We start from the raw sequence: 23021 nt of genomic DNA, 5'->3' as shown, positions 1-23021 counted from the left end.
GTGTAAAAGGGTTTGGACTGGTCTGAATGAGTTTGGACTGGTCTGAATGAGTTTGGACTGGTCTGAGTGGGTTTGGACTGGTGTAAAAGGGTTTGGACTGGTCTGAATGAGTTTGGACTGGTCTGAATGAGTTTGGACTGGTCTGAGTGGGTTTGGACTAGTGTAAAAGGGTTTGGACTGGTCTGAATGAGTTTGGACTGGTCTGAATGGGTTTGGACTGGTCTGAGTGGGTTTGGACTGGTGTAAAAGGGTTTGGACTGGTCTGAGTGGGTTTGGACTGGTGAAAAAGGGTTTGGACTGGTCTGAATGAGTTTGGACTGGTCTGAGTGGTTTTGGACTGGTCTGAGTGGGTTTGGACTGGTCTGAATGGGTTTGGACTGGTCTGAGTGGGTTTGGACTGGTGTAAAAGGGGTTTGGACTGGTCTGAATGAGTTTGGACTGGTCTGAGTGGTTTTGGACTGGTCTGAATGGGTTTGGACTGGTCTGAGTGGAATTGGACTGGTCTGAGTGGGTTTGGACTGGTGTAAAAGGGTTTGGACTGGTCTGAATGAGTTTGGACTGGTCTGAGTGGTTTTGGACTGGTCTGAGTGGGTTTGGACTGGTCTGAATGGGTTTGGACTGGTCTGAGTGGGTTTGGACTGGTCTGAGTGGGTTTGGACTGGTCTGAATGGGTTTGGACTGGTGTAAAAGGGTTTGGACTGGTGTAAAAGGGTTTGGACTGGTCTGAGTGGGTTTGGACTGGTCTGAATGGGTTTGGACTGGTCTGAATGGGTTTGGACTGGTCTGAGTGGGTTTGGACTGGTCTGAGTGGGTTTGGACTGGTCTGAGTGGGTTTGGACTGGTCTGAATGGGTTTGGACTGGTTTGAGTGGGTTTGGACTGGTTTGAGTGGGTTTGGACTGGTCTGAGTGGGTTTGGACTGGTCTGAGTGGGTTTGGAGTGGTGTAAAAGGGTTTGGACTGGTCTGAATGAGTTTGGACTGGTCTGAGTGGTTTTGGACTGGTCTGAGTGGGTTTGGACTGGTGTAAAAGGGTTTGGACTGGTCTGAGTGGGTTTGGACTGGTGTAAAAGGGTTTGGACTGGTCTGAATGGGTTTGGACTGGTCTGAGTGGGTTTGGACTGGTCTGAGTGGGTTTGGACTGGTCTGAGTGGGTTTGGACTGGTCTGAGTGGGTTTGGACTGGTTTGAGTGGGTTTGGACTGGTTTGAGTGGGTTTGGACTGGTCTGAGTGGGTTTGGACTGGTCTGAGTGGGTTTGGACTGGTTTGAGTGGGTTTGGACTGGTTTGAGTGGGTTTGGACTGGTCTGAGTGGGTTTGGACTGGTCTGAGTGGGTTTGGAGTGGTGTAAAAGGGTTTGGACTGGTCTGAATGAGTTTGGACTGGTCTGAGTGGTTTTGGACTGGTCTGAGTGGGTTTGGACTGGTCTGAGTGGGTTTGGACTGGTCTGAGTGGGTTTGGACTGGTCCGAATGGGTTTGGACTGGTCTGAGTGGGTTTGGACTGGTGTAAAAGGGTTTGGACTGGTCTGAATGGGTTTGGACTGGTCTGAGTGGGTTTGGACTGGTCTGAATGAGTTTGGACTGGTGTAAAAGGGGTTTGGACTGGTCTGAATGAGTTTGGAGTGGTCTGAGTGGTTTTGGACTGGTCTGAGTGGGTTTGGACTGGTCTGAATGGGTTTGGACTGGTCTGAGTGGGTTTGGACTGGTGTAAAAGGGTTTGGACTGGTCTGAGTGGGTTTGGACTGGTGAAAAAGGGTTTGGACTGGTCTGAGTGGGTTTGGACTGGTCTGAGTGGGTTTGGACTGGTCTGAGTGGGTTTGGATTGGTCTGAGTGGGTTTGGACTGGTCTGAGTGGGTTTGGACTGGTCTGAATGGGTTTGGACTGGTCTGAGTGGGTTTGGACTGGTCTGAGTGGGTTTGGACTGGTGTAAAAGGGTTTGGACTGGTCTGAATGGGTTTGGACTGGTCTGAGTGGGATTGGACTGGTCTGAAGGAGTTTGGACTGGTCTGAGTGGGTTTGGACTGGTCTGAATGGGTTTGGACTGGTCTGAGTGGGTTTGGACTGGTCTGAGTGGGTTTGGACTGGTCTGAGTGGGTTTGGACTGGTCTGAATGAGTTTGGACTGGTCTGAATGAGTTTGGACTGGTCTGAGTGGGTTTGGACTAGTGTAAAAGGGTTTGGACTGGTCTGAATGAGTTTGGACTGGTCTGAATGAGTTTGGACTGGTCTGAATGGGTTTGGACTGGTCTGAGTGGGTTTGGACTGGTGTAAAAGGGTTTGGACTGGTCTGAATGAGTTTGGACTGGTCTGAGTGGGTTTGGACTGGTCTGAGTGGGTTTGGACTGGTCTGAGTGGGTTTGGACTGGTCTGAGTGGGTTTGGACTGGTGTAAAAGGGTTTGGACTGGTCTGAGTGGGTTTGGACTGGTGTAAAAGGGTTTGGACTGGTCTGAATGGGTTTGGACTGGTCTGAGTGGGTTTGGACTGGTCTGAGTGGGTTTGGACTGGTCTGAGTGGGTTTGGACTGGTCTGAATGAGTTTGGACTGGTCTGAGTGGGTATGGACTGGTCTGAGTGGGTTTGGACTGGTCTGAATGAGTTTGGACTGGTCTGAGTGGGTTTGGACTGGTGTAAAAGGGTTTGGACTGGTCTGAATGAGTTTGGACTGGTCTGAGTGGGTTTGGACTGGTCTGAGTGGGTTTGGACTGCTCTGAGTGGGTTTGGACTGCTCTGAGTGGGTTTGGACTGGTCTGAATGAGTTTGGACTGGTCTGAGTGGGTTTGGACTGGTCTGAGTGGGTTTGGACTGGTCTGAATGGGTTTGGACTGGTCTGAGTGGGTTTGGACTGGTGTAAAAGGGTTTGTACTGGTCTGAGTGGGTTTGGACTGGTGAAAAAGGGTTTGGACTGGTCTGAATGAGTTTGGACTGGTCTGAGTGGTTTTGGACTGGTCTGAGTGGGTTTGGACTGGTCTGAGTGGGTTTGGACTGGTGTAAAAGGGGTTTGGACTGGTCTGAATGAGTTTGGACTGGTCTGAGTGGTTTTGGACTGGTCTGAGTGGGTTTGGACTGGTCTGAATGGGTTTGGACTGGTCTGAGTGGGTTTGGACTGGTGTAAAAGGGTTTGGACTGGTCTGAGTGGGTTTGGACTGGTCTGAATGGGTTTGGACTGGTCTGAGTGGGTTTGGACTGGTCTGAGTGGGTTTGGACTGGTCTGAATGGGTTTGGACTGGTGTAAAAGGGTTTGGACTGGTGTAAAAGGGTTTGGACTGGTCTGAGTGGGTTTGGACTGGTCTGAATGGGTTTGGACTGGTCTGAATGGGTTTGGACTGGTCTGAGTGGGTTTGGACTGGTCTGAGTGGGTTTGGACTGGTCTGAGTGGGTTTGGACTGGTCTGAATGGGTTTGGACTGGTTTGAGTGGGTTTGGACTGGTTTGAGTGGGTTTGGACTGGTCTGAGTGGGTTTGGACTGGTCTGAGTGGGTTTGGAGTGGTGTAAAAGGGTTTGGACTGGTCTGAATGAGTTTGGACTGGTCTGAGTGGTTTTGGACTGGTCTGAGTGGGTTTGGACTGGTGTAAAAGGGTTTGGACTGGTCTGAGTGGGTTTGGACTGGTGTAAAAGGGTTTGGACTGGTCTGAATGGGTTTGGACTGGTCTGAGTGGGTTTGGACTGGTCTGAGTGGGTTTGGACTGGTCTGAGTGGGTTTGGACTGGTCTGAGTGGGTTTGGACTGGTTTGAGTGGGTTTGGACTGGTTTGAGTGGGTTTGGACTGGTCTGAGTGGGTTTGGACTGGTCTGAGTGGGTTTGGACTGGTCTGAGTGGGTTTGGACTGGTTTGAGTGGGTTTGGACTGGTTTGAGTGGGTTTGGACTGGTCTGAGTGGGTTTGGACTGGTCTGAGTGGGTTTGGAGTGGTGTAAAAGGGTTTGGACTGGTCTGAATGAGTTTGGACTGGTCTGAGTGGTTTTGGACTGGTCTGAGTGGGTTTGGACTGGTCTGAGTGGGTTTGGACTGGTCTGAGTGGGTTTGGACTGGTCCGAATGGGTTTGGACTGGTCTGAGTGGGTTTGGACTGGTGTAAAAGGGTTTGGACTGGTCTGAATGGGTTTGGACTGGTCTGAGTGGGTTTGGACTGGTCTGAATGAGTTTGGACTGGTGTAAAAGGGGTTTGGACTGGTCTGAATGAGTTTGGAGTGGTCTGAGTGGTTTTGGACTGGTCTGAGTGGGTTTGGACTGGTCTGAATGGGTTTGGACTGGTCTGAGTGGGTTTGGACTGGTGTAAAAGGGTTTGGACTGGTCTGAGTGGGTTTGGACTGGTGAAAAAGGGTTTGGACTGGTCTGAGTGGGTTTGGACTGGTCTGAGTGGGTTTGGACTGGTCTGAGTGGGTTTGGATTGGTCTGAGTGGGTTTGGACTGGTCTGAGTGGGTTTGGACTGGTCTGAATGGGTTTGGACTGGTCTGAGTGGGTTTGGACTGGTCTGAGTGGGTTTGGACTGGTGTAAAAGGGTTTGGACTGGTCTGAATGGGTTTGGACTGGTCTGAGTGGGATTGGACTGGTCTGAAGGAGTTTGGACTGGTCTGAGTGGGTTTGGACTGGTCTGAATGGGTTTGGACTGGTCTGAGTGGGTTTGGACTGGTCTGAGTGGGTTTGGACTGGTCTGAGTGGGTTTGGACTGGTCTGAGTGGGTTTGGACTGGTCTGAATGAGTTTGGACTGGTCTGAATGAGTTTGGACTGGTCTGAGTGGGTTTGGACTAGTGTAAAAGGGTTTGGACTGGTCTGAATGAGTTTGGACTGGTCTGAATGAGTTTGGACTGGTCTGAATGGGTTTGGACTGGTCTGAGTGGGTTTGGACTGGTGTAAAAGGGTTTGGACTGGTCTGAATGAGTTTGGACTGGTCTGAGTGGGTTTGGACTGGTCTGAGTGGGTTTGGACTGGTCTGAGTGGGTTTGGACTGGTCTGAGTGGGTTTGGACTGGTGTAAAAGGGTTTGGACTGGTCTGAGTGGGTTTGGACTGGTGTAAAAGGGTTTGGACTGGTCTGAATGGGTTTGGACTGGTCTGAGTGGGTTTGGACTGGTCTGAGTGGGTTTGGACTGGTCTGAGTGGGTTTGGACTGGTCTGAATGAGTTTGGACTGGTCTGAGTGGGTATGGACTGGTCTGAGTGGGTTTGGACTGGTCTGAATGAGTTTGGACTGGTCTGAGTGGGTTTGGACTGGTGTAAAAGGGTTTGGACTGGTCTGAATGAGTTTGGACTGGTCTGAGTGGGTTTGGACTGGTCTGAGTGGGTTTGGACTGCTCTGAGTGGGTTTGGACTGCTCTGAGTGGGTTTGGACTGGTCTGAATGAGTTTGGACTGGTCTGAGTGGGTTTGGACTGGTCTGAGTGGGTTTGGACTGGTCTGAATGGGTTTGGACTGGTCTGAGTGGGTTTGGACTGGTGTAAAAGGGTTTGTACTGGTCTGAGTGGGTTTGGACTGGTGAAAAAGGGTTTGGACTGGTCTGAATGAGTTTGGACTGGTCTGAGTGGTTTTGGACTGGTCTGAGTGGGTTTGGACTGGTCTGAGTGGGTTTGGACTGGTGTAAAAGGGGTTTGGACTGGTCTGAATGAGTTTGGACTGGTCTGAGTGGTTTTGGACTGGTCTGAGTGGGTTTGGACTGGTCTGAATGGGTTTGGACTGGTCTGAGTGGGTTTGGACTGGTGTAAAAGGGTTTGGACTGGTCTGAATGGGTTTGGACTGGTCTGAGTGGGTTTGGACTGGTCTGAATGAGTTTGGACTGGTCTGAGTGGGTTTGGACTGGTGTAAAAGGGTTTGGACTGGTCTGAATGAGTTTGGACTGGTCTGAGTGGTTTTGGACTGGTCTGAGTGGGTTTGGACTGGTCTGAATGGGTTTGGACTGGTCTGAGTGGGTTTGGACTGGTCTGAGTGGGTTTGGACTGGTGTAAAAGGGGTTTGGACTGGTCTGAATGAGTTTGGACTGGTCTGAGTGGTTTTGGACTGGTCTGAGTGGGTTTGGACTGGTCTGAGTGGGTTTGGACTGGTGTAAAAGGGTTTGGACTGGTCTGAGTGGGTTTGGACTGGTGAAAAAGGGTTTGGACTGGTCTGAATGAGTTTGGACTGGTCTGAGTGGGTTTGGACTGGTCTGAGTGGGTTTGGATTGGTCTGAATGGGTTTGGACTGGTCTGAGTGGGTTTGGACTGGTCTGAGTGGGTTTGGACTGGTCTGAGTGGGTTTGGACTGGTCTGAGTGGGTTTGGACTGGTGTAAAAGGGTTTGGACTGGTCTGAGTGGGTTTGGACTGGTGTAAAAGGGTTTGGACTGGTCTGAGTGGGTTTGGACTGGTCTGAAGGAGTTTGGACTGGTCTGAGTGGTTTTGGACTGGTCTGAGTGGGTTTGGACTGGTCTGAATGGGTTTGGACTGGTCTGAGTGGGTTTGGACTGGTCTGAATGGGTTTGGACTGGTCTGAGTGGGTTTGGACTGGTCTGAATGGGTTTGGACTGGTCTGAATGGGTTTGGACTGGTCTGAGTGGGTTTGGACTGGTCTGAGTGGGTTTGGACTGGTGTAAAAGGGTTTGGACTGGTCTGAGTGGGTTTGGACTGGTGTAAAAGGGTTTGGACTGGTCTGAATGGGTTTGGACTGGTGTAAAAGGGTTTGGACTGGTCTGAATGGGTTTGGACTGGTTTGAGTGGGTTTGGACTGGTCTGAGTGGGTTTGGACTGGTCTGAGTGGGTTTGGACTGGTCTGAATGGGTTTGGACTGGTCTGAATGGGTTTGGACTGGTCTGAGTGGGTTTGGACTGGTCTGAATGGGTTTGGACTGGTCTGAATGGGTTTGGACTGGTCTGAGTGGGTTTGGACTGGTGTAAAAGGGTTTGGACTGGTCTGAATGGGTTTGGACTGGTGTAAAAGGGTTTGGACTGGTCTGAATGGGTTTGGACTGGTCTGAGTGGGTTTGGACTGGTCTGAGTGGGTTTGGACTGGTGTAAAAGGGTTTGGACTGGTCTGAATGAGTTTGGACTGGTCTGAGTGGTTTTGGACTGGTCTGAGTGGGTTTGGACTGGTCTGAATGGGTTTGGACTGGTCTGAGTGGGTGTGGACTGGTCTGAGTGGGTTTGGACTGGTCTGAGTGGGTTTGGACTGGTGTAAAAGGGGTTTGGACTGGTCTGAATGAGTTTGGACTGGTCTGAGTGGTTTTGGACTGGTCTGAGTGGGTTTGGACTGGTCTGAGTGGGTTTGGACTGGTGTAAAAGGGTTTGGACTGGTCTGAATGAGTTTGGACTGGTCTGAGTGGTTTTGGACTGGTCTGAGTGGGTTTGGACTGGTCTGAATGGGTTTGGACTGGTCTGAGTGGGTTTGGACTGGTCTGAGTGGGTTTGGACTGGTCTGAGTGGGTTTGGACTGGTCTGAGTGAGTTTGGACTGGTCTGAGTGGGTTTGGACTGGTCTGAGTGGGTTTGGACTGGTCTGAGTGGGTTTGGACTGGTCTGAGTGGGTTTGGACTGGTCTGAGTGGGTTTGGACTGGTCTGAATGAGTTTGGACTGGTCTGAGTGGGTTTGGACTGGTCTGAATGAGTTTGGACTGGTCTGAGTGGGTTTGGACTGGTCTGAGTGGGTTTGGACTGGTCTGAATGAGTTTGGACTGGTCTGAGTGGGTTTGGACTGGTCTGAGTGGGTTTGGACTGGTCTGAATGAGTTTGGACTGGTCTGAGTGGGTTTGGACTGGTGTAAAAGGGTTTGGACTGGTCTGAATGAGTTTGGACTGGTCTGAGTGGGTTTGGACTGGTCTGAATGGGTTTGGACTGGTCTGAATGAGTTTGGACTGGTCTGAGTGGGTTTGGACTGGTGTAAAAGGCTTTGGACTGGTCTGAATGGGTTTGGACTGGTCTGAATGAGTTTGGACTGGTCTGAGTGAGTTTGGACTGGTGTAAAAGGGTTTGGACTGGTCTGAGTGGGTTTGGACTGGTCTGAGTGGGTTTGGACTGGTCTGAATGGGTTTGGACTGGTCTGAGTGGGTTTGGACTGGTCTGAGTGGGTTTGGACTGGTCTGAATGGGTTTGGACTGGTCTGAATGAGTTTGGACTGGTCTGAGTGGGTTTGGACTGGTGTAAAAGGCTTTGGACTGGTCTGAATGGGTTTGGACTGGTCTGAATGAGTTTGGACTGGTCTGAGTGGGTTTGGACTGGTGTAAAAGGGTTTGGACTGGTCTGAGTGGGTTTGGACTGGTGTAAAAGGGTTTGGACTGGTCTGAATGGGTTTGGACTGGTGTAAAAGGGTTTGGACTGGTCTGAATGGGTTTGGACTGGTCTGAGTGGGTTTGGACTGGTGTAAAAGGGTTTGGACTGGTCTGAATGAGTTTGGACTGGTGTAAAAGGGTTTGGACTGGTCTGAGTGGGTTTGGACTGGTCTGAATGGGTTTGGACTGGTCTGAGTGGGTTTGGACTGGTGTAAAAGGGTTTGGACTGGTCTGAGTGGGTTTGGACTGGTGTAAAAGGGTTTGGACTGGTCTGAATGAGTTTGGACTGGTCTGAGTGGGTTTGGACTGGTCTGAATGGGTTTGGACTGGTCTGAGTGGGTTTGGACTGGTGTAAAAGGGTTTGGACTGGTCTGAGTGGGATTGGACTGGTCTGAAGGAGTTTGGACTGGTCTGAGTGGTTTTGGACTGGTCTGAGTGGGTTTGGACTGGTCTGAAGGAGTTTGGACTGGTCTGAGTGGTTTTGGACTGGTCTGAGTGGGTTTGGACTGGTCTGAATGGGTTTGGACTGGTCTGAATGAGTTTGGACTGGTCTGAGTGGATTTGGACTGGTCTGAGTGGGTTTGGACTGGTCTGAGTGGGTTTGGACTGGTCTGAATGAGTTTGGACTGGTCTGAGTGGGTTTGGACTGGTCTGAATGGGTTTGGACTGGTCTGAGTGGGTTTGGACTGGTGTAAAAGGGTTTGGACTGGTCTGAATGGGTTTGGACTGGTGTAAAAGGGTTTGGACTGGTGTAAAAGGGTTTGGACTGGTTTGAGTGGGTTTGGACTGGTCTGAGTGGGTTTGGACTGGTCTGAGTGGGTTTGGACTGGTGTAAAAGGGTTTGGACTGGTCTGAATGAGTTTGGACTGGTCTGAGTGGTTTTGGACTGGTCTGAGTGGGTTTGGACTGGTCTGAATGGGTTTGGACTGGTCTGAGTGGGTTTGGACTGGTGTAAAAGGGTTTGGACTGTTCTGAGTGGGTTTGGACTGGTGAAAAAGGGTTTGGACTGGTCTGAGTGGGTTTGGATTGGTCTGAGTGGGTTTGGACTGGTCTGAATGGGTTTGGACTGGTCTGAGTGGGTTTGGACTGGTGTGAATGGGTTTGGACTGGTCTGAGTGGGTTTGGACTGGTGTAAAAGGGTTTGGACTGGTCTGAATGGGTTTGGACTGGTCTGAGTGGGATTGGACTGGTCTGAAGGAGTTTGGACTGGTCTGAGTGGGTTTGGACTGGTCTGAATGGGTTTGGACTGGTCTGAATGGGTTTGGACTGGTCTGAGTGGGTTTGGACTGGTCTGAGTGGGTTTGGACTGGTCTGAATGAGTTTGGACTGGTCTGAATGAGTTTGGACTGGTCTGAGTGGGTTTGGACTGGTCTGAATGAGTTTGGACTGGTCTGAATGAGTTTGGACTGGTCTGAGTGGGTTTGGACTAGTGTAAAAGGGTTTGGACTGGTCTGAATGAGTTTGGACTGGTCTGAATGGGTTTGGACTGGTCTGAGTGGGTTTGGACTGGTCTGAGTGGGTTTGGACTGGTCTGAGTGGGATTGGACTGGTCTGAATGAGTTTGGACTGGTCTGAGTGGGTTTGGACTGGTCTGAATGAGTTTGGACTGGTCTGAATGGGTTTGGACTGGTCTGAATGAGTTTGGATTGGTCTGAGTGGGTTTGGACTGGTCTGAGTGGGTTTGGACTGGTCTGAATGAGTTTGGACTGGTCTGAGTGGGTTTGGACTGGTCTGAGTGGGTTTGGACTGGTGTAAAAGGGTTTGGACTGGTGTAAAAGGGTTTGGACTGGTCTGAATGGGTTTGGACTGGTGTAAAAGGGTTTGGACTGGTCTGAGTGGGTTTGGACTGGTCTGAGTGGGTTTGGACTGGTCTGAATGGGTTTGGACTGGTCTGAATGGGTTTGGACTGGTCTGAATGGGTTTGGACTGGTCTGAGTGGGTTTGGACTGGTGTAAAAGGGTTTGGACTGGTCTGAATGGGTTTGGACTGGTGTAAAAGGGTTTGGACTGGTCTGAATGGGTTTGGACTGGTTTGAGTGGGTTTGGACTGGTCTGAGTGGGTTTGGACTGGTGTAAAAGGGTTTGGACTGGTCTGAATGAGTTTGGACTGGTCTGAGTGGTTTTGGACTGGTCTGAGTGGTTTTGGACTGGTCTGAGTGGGTTTGGACTGGTCTGAATGGGTTTGGACTGGTCTGAGTGGGTTTGGACTGGTCTGAGTGGGTTTGGACTGGTGTAAAAGGGTTTGGACTGGTCTGAGTGGGTTTGGACTGGTGAAAAAGGGTTTGGACTGGTCTGAATGGGTTTGGACTGGTCTGAGTGGGTTTGGACTGGTGTAAAAGGGTTTGGACTGGTCTGAATGAGTTTGGACTGGTCTGAGTGGGTTTGGACTGGTCTGAGTGGGTTTGGACTGGTCTGAATGGGTTTGGACTGGTCTGAGTGGGTTTGGACTGGTGTAAAAGGGTTTGGACTGGTCTGAGTGGGTTTGGACTGGTGTAAAAGGGTTTGGACTGGTCTGAATGGGTTTGGATTTGGTCTGAGTGGGTTTGGACTGGTCTGAAGGAGTTTGGACTGGTCTGAGTGGTTTTGGACTGGTCTGAGTGGGTTTGGACTGGTCTGAATGGGTTTGGACTGGTCTGAATGAGTTTGGACTGGTCTGAGTGGATTTGGACTGGTCTGAGTGGGTTTGGACTGGTCTGAGTAGGTTTGGACTGGTCTGAATGAGTTTGGACTGGTCTGAGTGGGTTTGGACTGGTCTGAATGGGTTTGGACTGGTCTGAGTGGGTTTGGACTGGTGTAAAAGGGTTTGGACTGGTCTGAATGGGTTTGGACTGGTGTAAAAGGGTTTGGACTGGTGTAAAAGGGTTTGGACTGGTTTGAGTGGGTTTGGACTGGTCTGAGTGGGTTTGGACTGGTCTGAGTGGGTTTGGACTGGTGTAAAAGGGTTTGGACTGGTCTGAATGAGTTTGGACTGGTCTGAGTGGTTTTGGACTGGTCTGAGTGGGTTTGGACTGGTCTGAATGGGTTTGGACTGGTCTGAGTGGGTTTGGACTGGTGTAAAAGGGTTTGGACTGTTCTGAGTGGGTTTGGACTGGTGAAAAAGGGTTTGGATTGGTCTGAGTGGGTTTGGACTGGTCTGAATGGGTTTGGACTGGTCTGAGTGGGTTTGGACTGGTGTAAAAGGGTTTGGACTGGTCTGAGTGGGTTTGGACTGGTGTAAAAGGGTTTGGACTGGTCTGAATGGGTTTGGACTGGTCTGAGTGGGATTGGACTGGTCTGAAGGAGTTTGGACTGGTCTGAGTGGTTTTGGACTGGTCTGAGTGGGTTTGGACTGGTCTGAATGGGTTTGGACTGGTCTGAATGGGTTTGGACTGGTCTGAGTGGGTTTGGACTGGTCTGAGTGGGTTTGGACTGGTCTGAATGAGTTTGGACTGGTCTGAATGAGTTTGGACTGGTCTGAGTGGGTTTGGACTGGTCTGAATGAGTTTGGACTGGTCTGAATGAGTTTGGACTGGTCTGAGTGGGTTTGGACTAGTGTAAAAGGGTTTGGACTGGTCTGAATGAGTTTGGACTGGTCTGAATGGGTTTGGACTGGTCTGAGTGGGTTTGGACTGGTCTGAGTGGGTTTGGACTGGTCTGAGTGGGATTGGACTGGTCTGAATGAGTTTGGACTGGTCTGAGTGGGTTTGGACTGGTCTGAATGAGTTTGGACTGGTCTGAATGGGTTTGGACTGGTCTGAATGAGTTTGGACTGGTCTGAGTGGGTTTGGACTGGTCTGAGTGGGTTTGGACTGGTCTGAATGAGTTTGGACTGGTCTGAGTGGGTTTGGACTGGTCTGAGTGGGTTTGGACTGGTGTAAAAGGGTTTGGACTGGTGTAAAAGGGTTTGGACTGGTCTGAATGGGTTTGGACTGGTGTAAAAGGGTTTGGACTGGTCTGAGTGGGTTTGGACTGGTCTGAGTGGGTTTGGACTGGTCTGAATGGGTTTGGACTGGTCTGAATGGGTTTGGACTGGTCTGAATGGGTTTGGACTGGTCTGAGTGGGTTTGGACTGGTGTAAAAGGGTTTGGACTGGTCTGAATGGGTTTGGACTGGTGTAAAAGGGTTTGGACTGGTCTGAATGGGTTTGGACTGGTTTGAGTGGGTTTGGACTGGTCTGAGTGGGTTTGGACTGGTCTGAGTGGGTTTGGACTGGTGTAAAAGGGTTTGGACTGGTCTGAATGAGTTTGGACTGGTCTGAGTGGTTTTGGACTGGTCTGAGTGGGTTTGGACTGGTCTGAATGGGTTTGGACTGGTCTGAGTGGGTTTGGACTGGTCTGAGTGGGTTTGGACTGGTGTAAAAGGGTTTGGACTGGTCTGAGTGGGTTTGGACTGGTGAAAAAGGGTTTGGACTGGTCTGAATGAGTTTGGACTGGTCTGAGTGGGTTTGGACTGGTCTGAGTGGGTTTGGATTGGTCTGAGTGGGTTTGGATTGGTCTGAGTGGGTTTGGACTGGTCTGAATGGGTTTGGACTGGTCTGAGTGGGTTTGGACTGGTCTGAGTGGGTTTGGACTGGTGTAAAAGGGTTTGGACTGGTCTGAGTGGGTTTGGACTGGTGTAAAAGGGTTTGGACTGGTCTGAATGGGTTTGGACTGGTCTGAGTGGGATTGGACTGGTCTGAAGGAGTTTGGACTGGTCTGAGTGGTTTTGGACTGGTCTGAGTGGGTTTGGACTGGTCTGAGTGGGTTTGGACTGGTCTGAATGAGTTTGGACTGCTCTGAATGAGTTTGGACTGGTCTGAGTGGGTTTGGACTAGTGTAAAAGGGTTTGGACTGGTCTGAATGAGTTTGGACTGGTCTGAATGGGTTTGGACTGGTCTGAGTGGGTTTGGACTGGTCTGAGTGGGTTTGGACTGGTCTGAGTGGGTTTGGACTGGTCTGAATGGGTTTGGACTGGTCTGAGTGGGTTTGGACTGGTCTGAGTGGGTTTGGACTGGTCTGAGTGGGTTTGGACTGGTCTGAATGGGTTTGGACTGGTCTGAGTGGGTTTGGACTGGTCTGAATGAGTTTGGACTGGTCTGAGTGGGTTTGGACTGGTCTGAATGAGTTTGGACTGGTCTGAGTGGGTTTGGACTGGTCTGAATGAGTTTGGACTGGTCTGAATGAGTTTGGACTGGTCTGAATGAGTTTGGACTGGTCTGAGTGGGTTTGGACTGGTCTGAGTGGGTTTGGACTGGTCTGAATGGGTTTGGACTGGTCTGAGTGGGTTTGGACTGGTCTGAGTGGTTTTGGACTGGTCTGAGTGGGTTTGGACTGGTCTGAATGGGTTTGGACTGGTCTGAGTGGGTTTGGACTGGTGTAAAAGGGTTTGGACTGTTCTGAGTGGGTTTGGACTGGTGAAAAAGGGTTTGGACTGGTCTGAGTGGGTTTGGACTGGTCTGAGTGGGTTTGGATTGGTCTGAGTGGGTTTGGACTGGTCTGAATGGGTTTGGACTGGTCTGAGTGGGTTTGGACTGGTGTAAAAGGGTTTGGACTGGTCTGAGTGGGTTTGGACTGGTGTAAAAGGGTTTGGACTGGTCTGAATGGGTTTGGACTGGTCTGAATGGGTTTGGACTGGTCTGAGTGGGATTGGACTGGTCTGAAGGAGTTTGGACTGGTCTGAGTGGTTTTGGACTGGTCTGAGTGGGTTTGGACTGGTCTGAATGGGTTTGGACTGGTCTGAATGAGTTTGGACTGGTCTGAATGAGTTTGGACTGGTCTGAGTGGGTTTGGACTGGTCTGAATGAGTTTGGACTGGTCTGAATGAGTTTGGACTGGTCTGAGTGGGTTTGGACTAGTGTAAAAGGGTTTGGACTGGTCTGAATGAGTTTGGACTGGTCTGAATGGGTTTGGACTGGTCTGAGTGGGTTTGGACTGGTCTGAGTGGGTTTGGACTGGTCTGAGTGGTTTGGACTGGTCTGAATGAGTTTGGACTGGTCTGAATGGGTTTGGACTGGTCTGAATGAGTTTGGACTGGTCTGAGTGGGTTTGGACTGGTCTGAGTGGGTTTGGACTGGTCTGAGTGGGTTTGGACTGGTCTGAGTGGGTTTGGACTGGTCTGAGTGGGTTTGGACTGGTGTAAAAGGGTTTGGACTGGTCTGAATGGGTTTGGACTGGTGTAAAAGGGTTTGGACTGGTCTGAGTGGGTTTGGACTGGTCTGAGTGGGTTTGGACTGGTCTGAATGGGTTTGGACTGGTCTGAATGGGTTTGGACTGGTCTGAGTGGGTTTGGACTGGTGTAAAAGGGTTTGGACTGGTCTGAATGGGTTTGGACTGGTGTAAAAGGGTTTGGACTGGTCTGAATGGGTTTGGACTGGTTTGAGTGGGTTTGGACTGGTCTGAGTGGGTTTGGACTGGTCTGAGTGGGTTTGGACTGGTGTAAAAGGGTTTGGACTGGTCTGAATGAGTTTGGACTGGTCTGAGTGGTTTTGGACTGGTCTGAGTGGGTTTGGACTGGTCTGAATGGGTTTGGACTGGTCTGAGTGGGTTTGGACTGGTCTGAGTGGGTTTGGACTGGTGTAAAAGGGTTTGGACTGGTGTAAAAGGGTTTGGACTGGTCTGAGTGGGTTTGGACTGGTGAAAAAGGGTTTGGACTGGTCTGAATGAGTTTGGACTGGTCTGAGTGGGTTTGGACTGGTCTGAGTGGGTTTGGATTGGTCTGAGTGGGTTTGGACTGGTCTGAATGGGTTTGGACTGGTCTGAGTGGGTTTGGACTGGTCTGAGTGGGTTTGGACTGGTGTAAAAGGGTTTGGACTGGTCTGAGTGGGTTTGGACTGGTGTAAAAGGGTTTGGACTGGTCTGAATGGGTTTGGACTGGTCTGAGTGGGATTGGACTGGTCTGAAGGAGTTTGGACTGGTCTGAGTGGTTTTGGACTGGTCTGAGTGGGTTTGGACTGGTCTGAGTGGGTTTGGACTGGTCTGAATGAGTTTGGACTGCTCTGAATGAGTTTGGACTGGTCTGAGTGGGTTTGGACTAGTGTAAAAGGGTTTGGACTGGTCTGAATGAGTTTGGAATGGTCTGAATGGGTTTGGACTGGTCTGAGTGGGTTTGGACTGGTCTGAGTGGGTTTGGACTGGTCTGAGTGGGTTTGGACTGGTCTGAATGGGTTTGGACTGGTCTGAGTGGGTTTGGACTGGTCTGAGTGGGTTTGGACTGGTCTGAGTGGGTTTGGACTGGTCTGAGTGGGTTTGGACTGGTCTGAATGGGTTTGGACTGGTCTGAGTGGGTTTGGACTGGTCTGAATGAGTTTGGACTGGTCTGAATGAGTTTGGACTGGTCTGAATGAGTTTGGACTGGTCTGAGTGGGTTTGGACTGGTCTGAGTGGGTTTGGACTGGTCTGAATGGGTTTGGACTGGTCTGAGTGGGTTTGGACTGGTCTGAGTGGGTTTGGACTGGTCTGAGTGTGTTTGGACTGGTGTAAAAGGGTTTGGACTGGTCTGAGTGGGTTTGGACTGGTCTGAATGGGTTTGGACTGGTCTGAGTGGGTTTGGACTGGTCTGAGTGGGTTTGGACTGGTCTGAGTGGGTTTGGACTGGTCTGAATGAGTTTGGACTGGTCTGAATGAGTTTGGACTGGTCTGAGTGGGTTTGGACTGGTCTGAGTGGGTTTGGACTGGTCTGAGTGGGTTTGGACTGGTCTGAGTGGGTTTGGACTGGTCTGAGTGGGTTTGGACTGGTGTAAAAGGGTTTGGACTGTCTGAGTGGGTTTGGACTGGTCTGAAGGAGTTTGGACTGGTCTGAGTGGGTTTGGACTGGTGTAAAAGGGTTTGGACTGGTCTGAATGGGTTTGGACTGGTCTGAGTGGGTTTGGACTGGTCTGAAGGAGTTTGGACTGGTCTGAAGGAGTTTGGACTGGTCTGAGTGGTTTTGGACTGGTCTGAGTGGGTTTGGACTGGTCTGAATGGGTTTGGACTGGTGTAAAAGGGTTTGGACTGGTGTAAAAGGGTTTGGACTGGTCTGAGTGGGTTTGGACTGGTCTGAGTGGGTTTGGACTGGTCTGAGTGGGTTTGGACTGGTCTGAGTGGGTTTGGACAGGTCTGAGTGGGTTTGGACTGGTCTGAGTGGGTTTGGATTGGTCTGAGTGGGTTTGGACTGGTCTGAGTGGGTTTGGACTGGTCTGAATAGATGTGGACTGGTGTAAATGGGTTTGGACTGGGGGGAATGAGTTTGGACTGGTCTGAGTGGGTTTGGACTGGTCTGAATAGATGTGGACTGGTGTAAATAGGTTTGGACTGGGGGGAATGAGTTTGGACTGGTCTGAGTGGGTTTGGACTGGTCTGAATAGATGTGGACTGGTGTAAATGGGTTTGGACTGGGGGGAATGAGTTTGGACTGGTCTGAATGGGTTCAGACTGGTCTGAAATGGGTTTCCATTGGTCTGATTTGGGTTTAGACTGGTCTAAGTGGGTTTTGAATGGTTTAAATGGGTTTGGACTGGTTTGTAAGGGTCTGGACTGGTGTGAATAGATAAGGGCTAGGGTCCAGTCCCTCATGGATGCAGATTACTGATGGACTGATCTGTTGAGATAAAATGGCCTGAATGCACAGGAAATGAGTTGAAGCGTATCTACATGCGGCAGAACTGGTGTAAATCCAACCCGGTACACAGAAGCTTGTAGAGCTATGGTCCTCAAAACGACCTTGAGACAATGTGTCTATCTAAGAGTGATATTATAGATCTGAGGGACAATATGAGGAGCAGCAGCCCATCCCTCATTACTGACGCATGTCACATTCTGGCCAGCGCTGGACTCATCCGGTCCTGGAATCCATAATCCCTCCTCTCCAGCTTCCTTCTGTTAAAGAAACTGTTTTCACTGAAGCTAATAACGACTGACCCGGCTGACACACAGTCACAATGGACCTGGAAAGTTCAACCAGGGACCCTGATTAGGACTTTCAAGAGGTTTTGAGCCAGAATGGAAGCCTGGTTTGTGTAGAGAGGATGGGGGCGGCATGGGAGGGCCACCGCCAGCCTAATGCTTCATTATGTTGCACAGACCTCCTTCCAGACAGACAGAACCGGGTCTGATCCAGTTCCACCAGTAAAACAACTTTCTCCAACATTTTTAACAAAGACAACCAGAGAAGAAGAAACACAAAACAAATCAAATGTATGAAGAGATAAAGCAACATAAAGAGCAACCAGAAGTTTGTAGAAACTCCACACACAGATCAGATCCTCATCACTTGTTGATCTTTGGCTGCTCCTGATTGGACGTTACCGTCAGTTTAAGCTCTCTGGTTGGTGGAAAGTCTGACAGGAAGCGTCTTCATCATCATGTCCAGGTGAAAATAGAGGTCTCTTAGCAACATGGTAGTGATGGTGATGAAGATGTGATAAATAATGGTGGATTTACCATCTAGAGTCTCTGAATAAACACTACATCTGGATTGTAGACCTCCTGGACGGATAGAAATGCTGGAAAACCTCCGTAGACCAGCTGGAGGGTCACATGACCATCACACTTACACACTGCTGGTCCTGGTGGGGGAGATAGACCTCTGGGACATCTGATGTTTACGGGTTAATAAAAGTGTGAATCTGACAGTTAACGGCTGCTAGTTAATGCAGGTTTACTGGAAGTAAAGCAGTGAACTCACCTTGGTAACTGGGGCTGGTGGAAGGAGGGAGGTGCTCCCAGCAAAGCATTCTGCCTGGAATCTGCAGGACAAAAGAGACGTCCATGAGTGGCTCTGAAAGTTTTGCATGGCAGGCAGAGAGGATGAGGAGCTTATCTTCATCTCTCTGAAGCTTTTAGTTCAGACATGGACTCGACATGAAACACACTGTAAATATAAAATCCTATTCACCTTCAGCAAGTTAAAAAAACAAAATAAAAGCCTGTTTCATGCTTTAATGGCCATCATTGACATTCAGAATGGATCCTAATTAACCAAACTCATGGCAGCTTTGACCACCAGAATGAAAAAAGGAAAAACAAGACAGTTTCATTTCTGTCATTGATACAGAAGCAACCATTTGTCATGATAATAAAAAGATTTTCCAAACAGCACCTCATCCTGGCTCTGGGGGAGGAAGATGGGCGGAGCAGGAGAAAGCGGCGCCGCTACATTTGCATTTTTTCTTCCCAAATGAGAAAAGCATTCAGCAGGCGGCATTGTGGACGCCTCAAGTACCCCGGTCCCATCGCTGCAGGCCCTTCACAAAGACACACTCCAAACCAGAGAAAAGACAGAATGGTTTCTTCCAGATTCACCGTTGCCAAGGCGATGACCAGCTGCAAGCTGCAGACTTGTTTGTTTATGGGAGCAAGAACTGCTGAGAGGCTCAGGGTCCTCCCAGACCTGCAGGAGACCAGTACGACCCCAGAAGCCCAACCTAACCTTTGCCTAGTTCTCACGTCCTAATCTGGTCCTCACGTCCTCATCTAGTCATCACGTCCTCATCTGGTCCTCACGTCCTCATCTAGTCATCACGTCCTCACCTGGTCCTCACGTCCTCATCTAGTCATCACGTCCTCACCTGGTCCTCACGTCCTCATCTAGTCATCACGTCCTCACCTGGTCCTCACGTCCTCATCTAGTCATCACGTCCTCATCTGGTCCTCACGTCCTCATCTGGTCCTCACGTCCTCATCTGGTCCTCACGTCCTCATCTAGTCCTCACGTCCTCATCTGGTCCTCATCTGGTCCTCACGTCCTCATCTGGTCCTCACGTCCTCATCTGGTCCTCACGTCCTCATCTGGTCCTCACCTGGTCCTCACGTCCTCATCTGGTCCTCACCTGGTCCTCACGTCCTCATCTGGTCCTCACCTGGTCCTCACATCCTCATCTAGTCATCACGTCCTCATCTGGTCCTCACGTCCTCATCTAGTCCTCATCTGGTCCTCACGTCCTCATCTGGTCCTCATCTGATGGCGCCCTGATGGCGGCGCCCTGATGGCGGCGCCCTGATGGTGATGCCCTGATGGCGGCGCCCTGATGGTGATGCCCTGATGGCGATGCCCTGATGGCGGCGCCCTGATGGTGATGCCCTGTTGGCGATGCCCTGATGGCGATGCCCTGATGGCGGCGCCCTGATGGCGGCGCCCTGATGGTGATGCCCTGTTGGCGATGCCCTGATGGCGATGCCCTGATGGTGATGCCCTGATGGCGGCGCCCTGATGGCGGCGCCCTGATGGTGATGCCCTGATGGTGATGCCCTGATGGTGATGCCCTGATGGCGGCGCCCTGATGGTGATGCCCTGGTGGCGGCGCCCTGATGGCGGCGCCCTGATGGCGGCGCCCTGATGGCGGCGCCCTGATGGCGGCGCCCTGATGGTGATGCCCTGATGGCGGCGCCCTGATGGCGGCGCCCTGATGGCGATGCCCTGATGGCGGCGCCCTGATGGCGGCGCCCTGATGGTGATGCCCTGATGGCGATGCCCTGATGGCGGCGCCCTGATGGTGATGCCCTGATGGCGGCGCCCTGATGGCGGCGCCCTGATGGCGGCGCCCTGATGGTGATGCCCTGATGGCGGCGCCCTGATGGTGATGCCCTGATGGCGGCGCCCTGATGGCGGCGCCCTGATGGCGGCGCCCTGATGGTGATGCCCTGATGGCGGCGCCCTGATGGTGATGCCCTGATGGCGGCGCCCTGATGGTGATGCCCTGATGGCGACGCCCTGATGGCGGCCCCCTGATGGCGGCGCCCTGCTACAGTGTAGTAAACAGGAGGACCAGCTGGTCATGGCGAACGTGGAAACTTCTGAACCATCAGCAGCCGTTCCACAGACCACGTTTCAAACGCAAAGTAGCGGCGAGAAGCAGACGATTAGCAGGCAGACCGCCATCCGCATGTTTGATCCCCTCTTCCAGCTGAGTGGACCACCCACTGGGTTCCAATTAGAACCCACTCTCCTCCTCCTCATCACCACGACAACTGGAGGGAGGGACTTACAAGTGGACACCTGTCAATCTCCTTAATTAACAATGATCTGAAAGTGCAGAGACCCCCCCGGTCTGCAGCGGACAAAGGCTGAGAGAGGATTACGCCTCAACCCATAGTCAGAAACGTGGCTCTAGAGACACCGGGGACCATAGTCAGATGCATTCCTGGGGCCAGAGCGGGCGACGTCGAATCGTATTTGAAACTGCTGGCTAAGGCTAAACGTAAATACCGTAAGATTGTAATTCACGTCGGCGGTAACGACACCCGGTTACGCCAATCGGAGGTCACTAAAATGAATGTTGCTTCGGTGTGTAACTTTGCCAAGAGCATGTCGGACTCCGTAGTTTTCTCTGGTCCCTTGCCAAATTTAATCAGCGATGACATGTTTAGCCGCATGTCATCCTTCAACCGCTGGTTGTCTAGGTGGTGTCCCGATAACAACGTGGGTTTTATAGATAATTGGAGCGCTTTTTGGGGAAAGCCTGGTCTTATTAGGAGAGATGGCATCCATCCCACGTTGGATGGAGCCGCTCTCTTATCTAGCAATATGGACTCTTTTATTAGTCAGCTAAATTGACAACTCAGGGTTGGGACCAGGAGGCAGAATTGTAGTCCTACACACTTTTCTGCAGCTTCCCACCTGCCGCCGCCCACCCAAAACCCCATTCCGACCTTATACAACTTCCCAGCAGTAAGAATTAAACAACACAAAAACACTTCTGGGGTTAATCGTGAAAACCTCATAAAAATAAAAACAATAGATCTAATAAAATCTGAAAATAAGACAATAAAGTGTGGCCTACTGAATATTAGATCCCTCCCAAATAAGTCTTTATTAGTCAATGACTTGATAGGTGATCACCACATTGATTTATTCTGTCTTACGGAAACCTGGTTACAGCAAGAGGATTATGTTAGTATTAATGAAGCTACGCCAGCTAACTATTTAAACTTTCACATTCCTAGAACTACAGGCAGAGGAGGAGGTGTTGCAGCTATTTTTAAGTCAGAATTATTAATTAATCCTAAGCACAAAACTAACTATAAATCCTTTGAATTCCTGACATTAAATTTATCTCATCCAAAATGGAATTCAGAGAAACCGCTCCTTTTAGCATTAGTGTATCGCCCACCTGGACCTTACTCCGAGTTTCTGACCGAATTCTCTGATCTCTTGTCTGAGTTAGTGCTGACTACTGATAAGGTCATTGTACTAGGTGATTTTAATATTCATGTTGACCATGAAAATGATAGTTTAAACATTTCCTTTAGCTCTATTCTAAACTCAGTTGGGTTTTCACAAAATGTCCATGGAGCCACTCACTCTCATGGTCATACTCTTGATCTGGTTCTAACATCTGGTATTGAGACTGATAAGCTCAAAGTATTTCCTCAAAACCCTGTCTTGTCCGATCACTTCTTATTAACCTTTGAATTCACTTTATTTGATTACTCACTGACCAAAAATAAATTCTACTATAGTAGATGTTTATCAGACAATAATATTACAAAATTTAAACAATCAATTGAATCAATTTTTTCCCCTCTACCATGTGTTAGCATGACTGAGAGTCCCCCTTTAAGCCTTACTCCTGCTCAGATTGATCAACATGCTGATACTATAACAGCTTCAATGCGTACAACCTTGGATAATGTTGCTCCCCTAAAGAAGAAGAAATTAGGTAAGATTATGAAGGCTCCCTGATTTAATTCCCAGCTTCGAGCTCTAAAACAGGCGTCAAGGCGTTTGGAAAACAGATGGCGTTCATCAGGACTAGAGGAGTCTTACTTAACCTGGAAAGAAAGTTTAATCGTATACAAAAAAGCCTTACGTACGGCAAGAACAGCTTATTATTCATCGTTGATAGAGGAAAACAAAAACAACCCTCGGTTTCTTTTCAGCACTGTAGCTAGGCTTACTAGGAGTCGGAGCGCTGTGGAGCCATGTATTCCTTTCTCACTTAGCTGGGATGATTTCATGTATTTTTTCAGGAATAAAATTGACACTATTAGAGATCAAATTCACAATATTCTTCCTTCTACCTATAATGTTGAGCCTGTTGTGGTCTCCGAAGCATCCTTAGAACCAGGATCTGACTTGTGTCTAAATAGTTTCTGTCCTGTCCAACCCTCTGAATTAACTAAAATAATAGCTTCATCTAAACCATCCACCTGTATCTTAGACCCTCTCCCAACGAGCCTCTTTAAGGACATTTTCCCTTTAATTAATACATCACTACTAAATCTTATCAATATCTCTTTAGTGACAGGATATGTACCACAATCATTTAAAACTGCTGTAATCAAGCCTTTACTTAAAAAGCAATCTCTGGATCCAGAGGTGATAGCAAATTATAGACCTATATCTAATCTCCCGTTTATGTCCAAAATTCTGGAGAAAATAGTTTCAGCTCAGCTACATGCCCACCTGAGCAGAAATAATTTATGCGAGGAGTTTCAGTCAGGATTTAGAGCTCATCATAGCACTGAGACAGCATTGGTGAAAGTTACTAATGACCTTATGGCCTCAGACAAAGGACTTGTGTCCGTACTTATCTTGCTTGATCTTAGTGCTGCATTTGATACAGTCGATCATAACATTCTGTTACAGAGACTAGAACAGGTGATTGGAATTACAGGTACAGCGTTAAGCTGGTTTAAATCATATTTATCTGATAGACTTCAGTTTGTTCATGTAAATGACAAGTCCTCCTCCCAAACTACAGTAAGTCATGGAGTTCCTCAAGGTTCTGTACTTGGACCAATACTCTTCACACTATATATGCTCCCTTTAGGCAAAATTATTAGACAGCATGGAATAAACTTTCATTGTTATGCAGATGATACTCAGATATACTTATCCTTTAAACCAGATGAAACAAATCAGCCCAATAG

The 23021-nt window shown here is 49.7% G+C and overlaps 1 protein-coding gene across 1 annotated transcript in view; it reads right to left on the bottom strand.

Moving 5' to 3' along the window:
• The window catches only part of xrn2 (5'-3' exoribonuclease 2), a 155256-nt gene that overhangs the window by 49169 nt on the left and 83066 nt on the right, over nucleotides 1-23021 (bottom strand). The window contains exon 29 of the mRNA XM_079255481.1: nucleotides 17836-17896. Coding sequence (XP_079111607.1) covers nucleotides 17836-17896 — 61 coding nt within the window. The remainder of the gene's footprint in view (nucleotides 1-17835; nucleotides 17897-23021) is intronic.

This window comes from Telmatherina bonti (genome assembly GCF_933228915.1).
Source record: "Telmatherina bonti genome assembly, chromosome: 16".
Classification (NCBI taxonomy): domain Eukaryota; kingdom Metazoa; phylum Chordata; class Actinopteri; order Atheriniformes; family Telmatherinidae; genus Telmatherina; species Telmatherina bonti.
The sequence above is the reverse complement of the archived record's forward strand: the minus strand, read 5'-3'. Positions and strand labels throughout refer to the sequence as shown.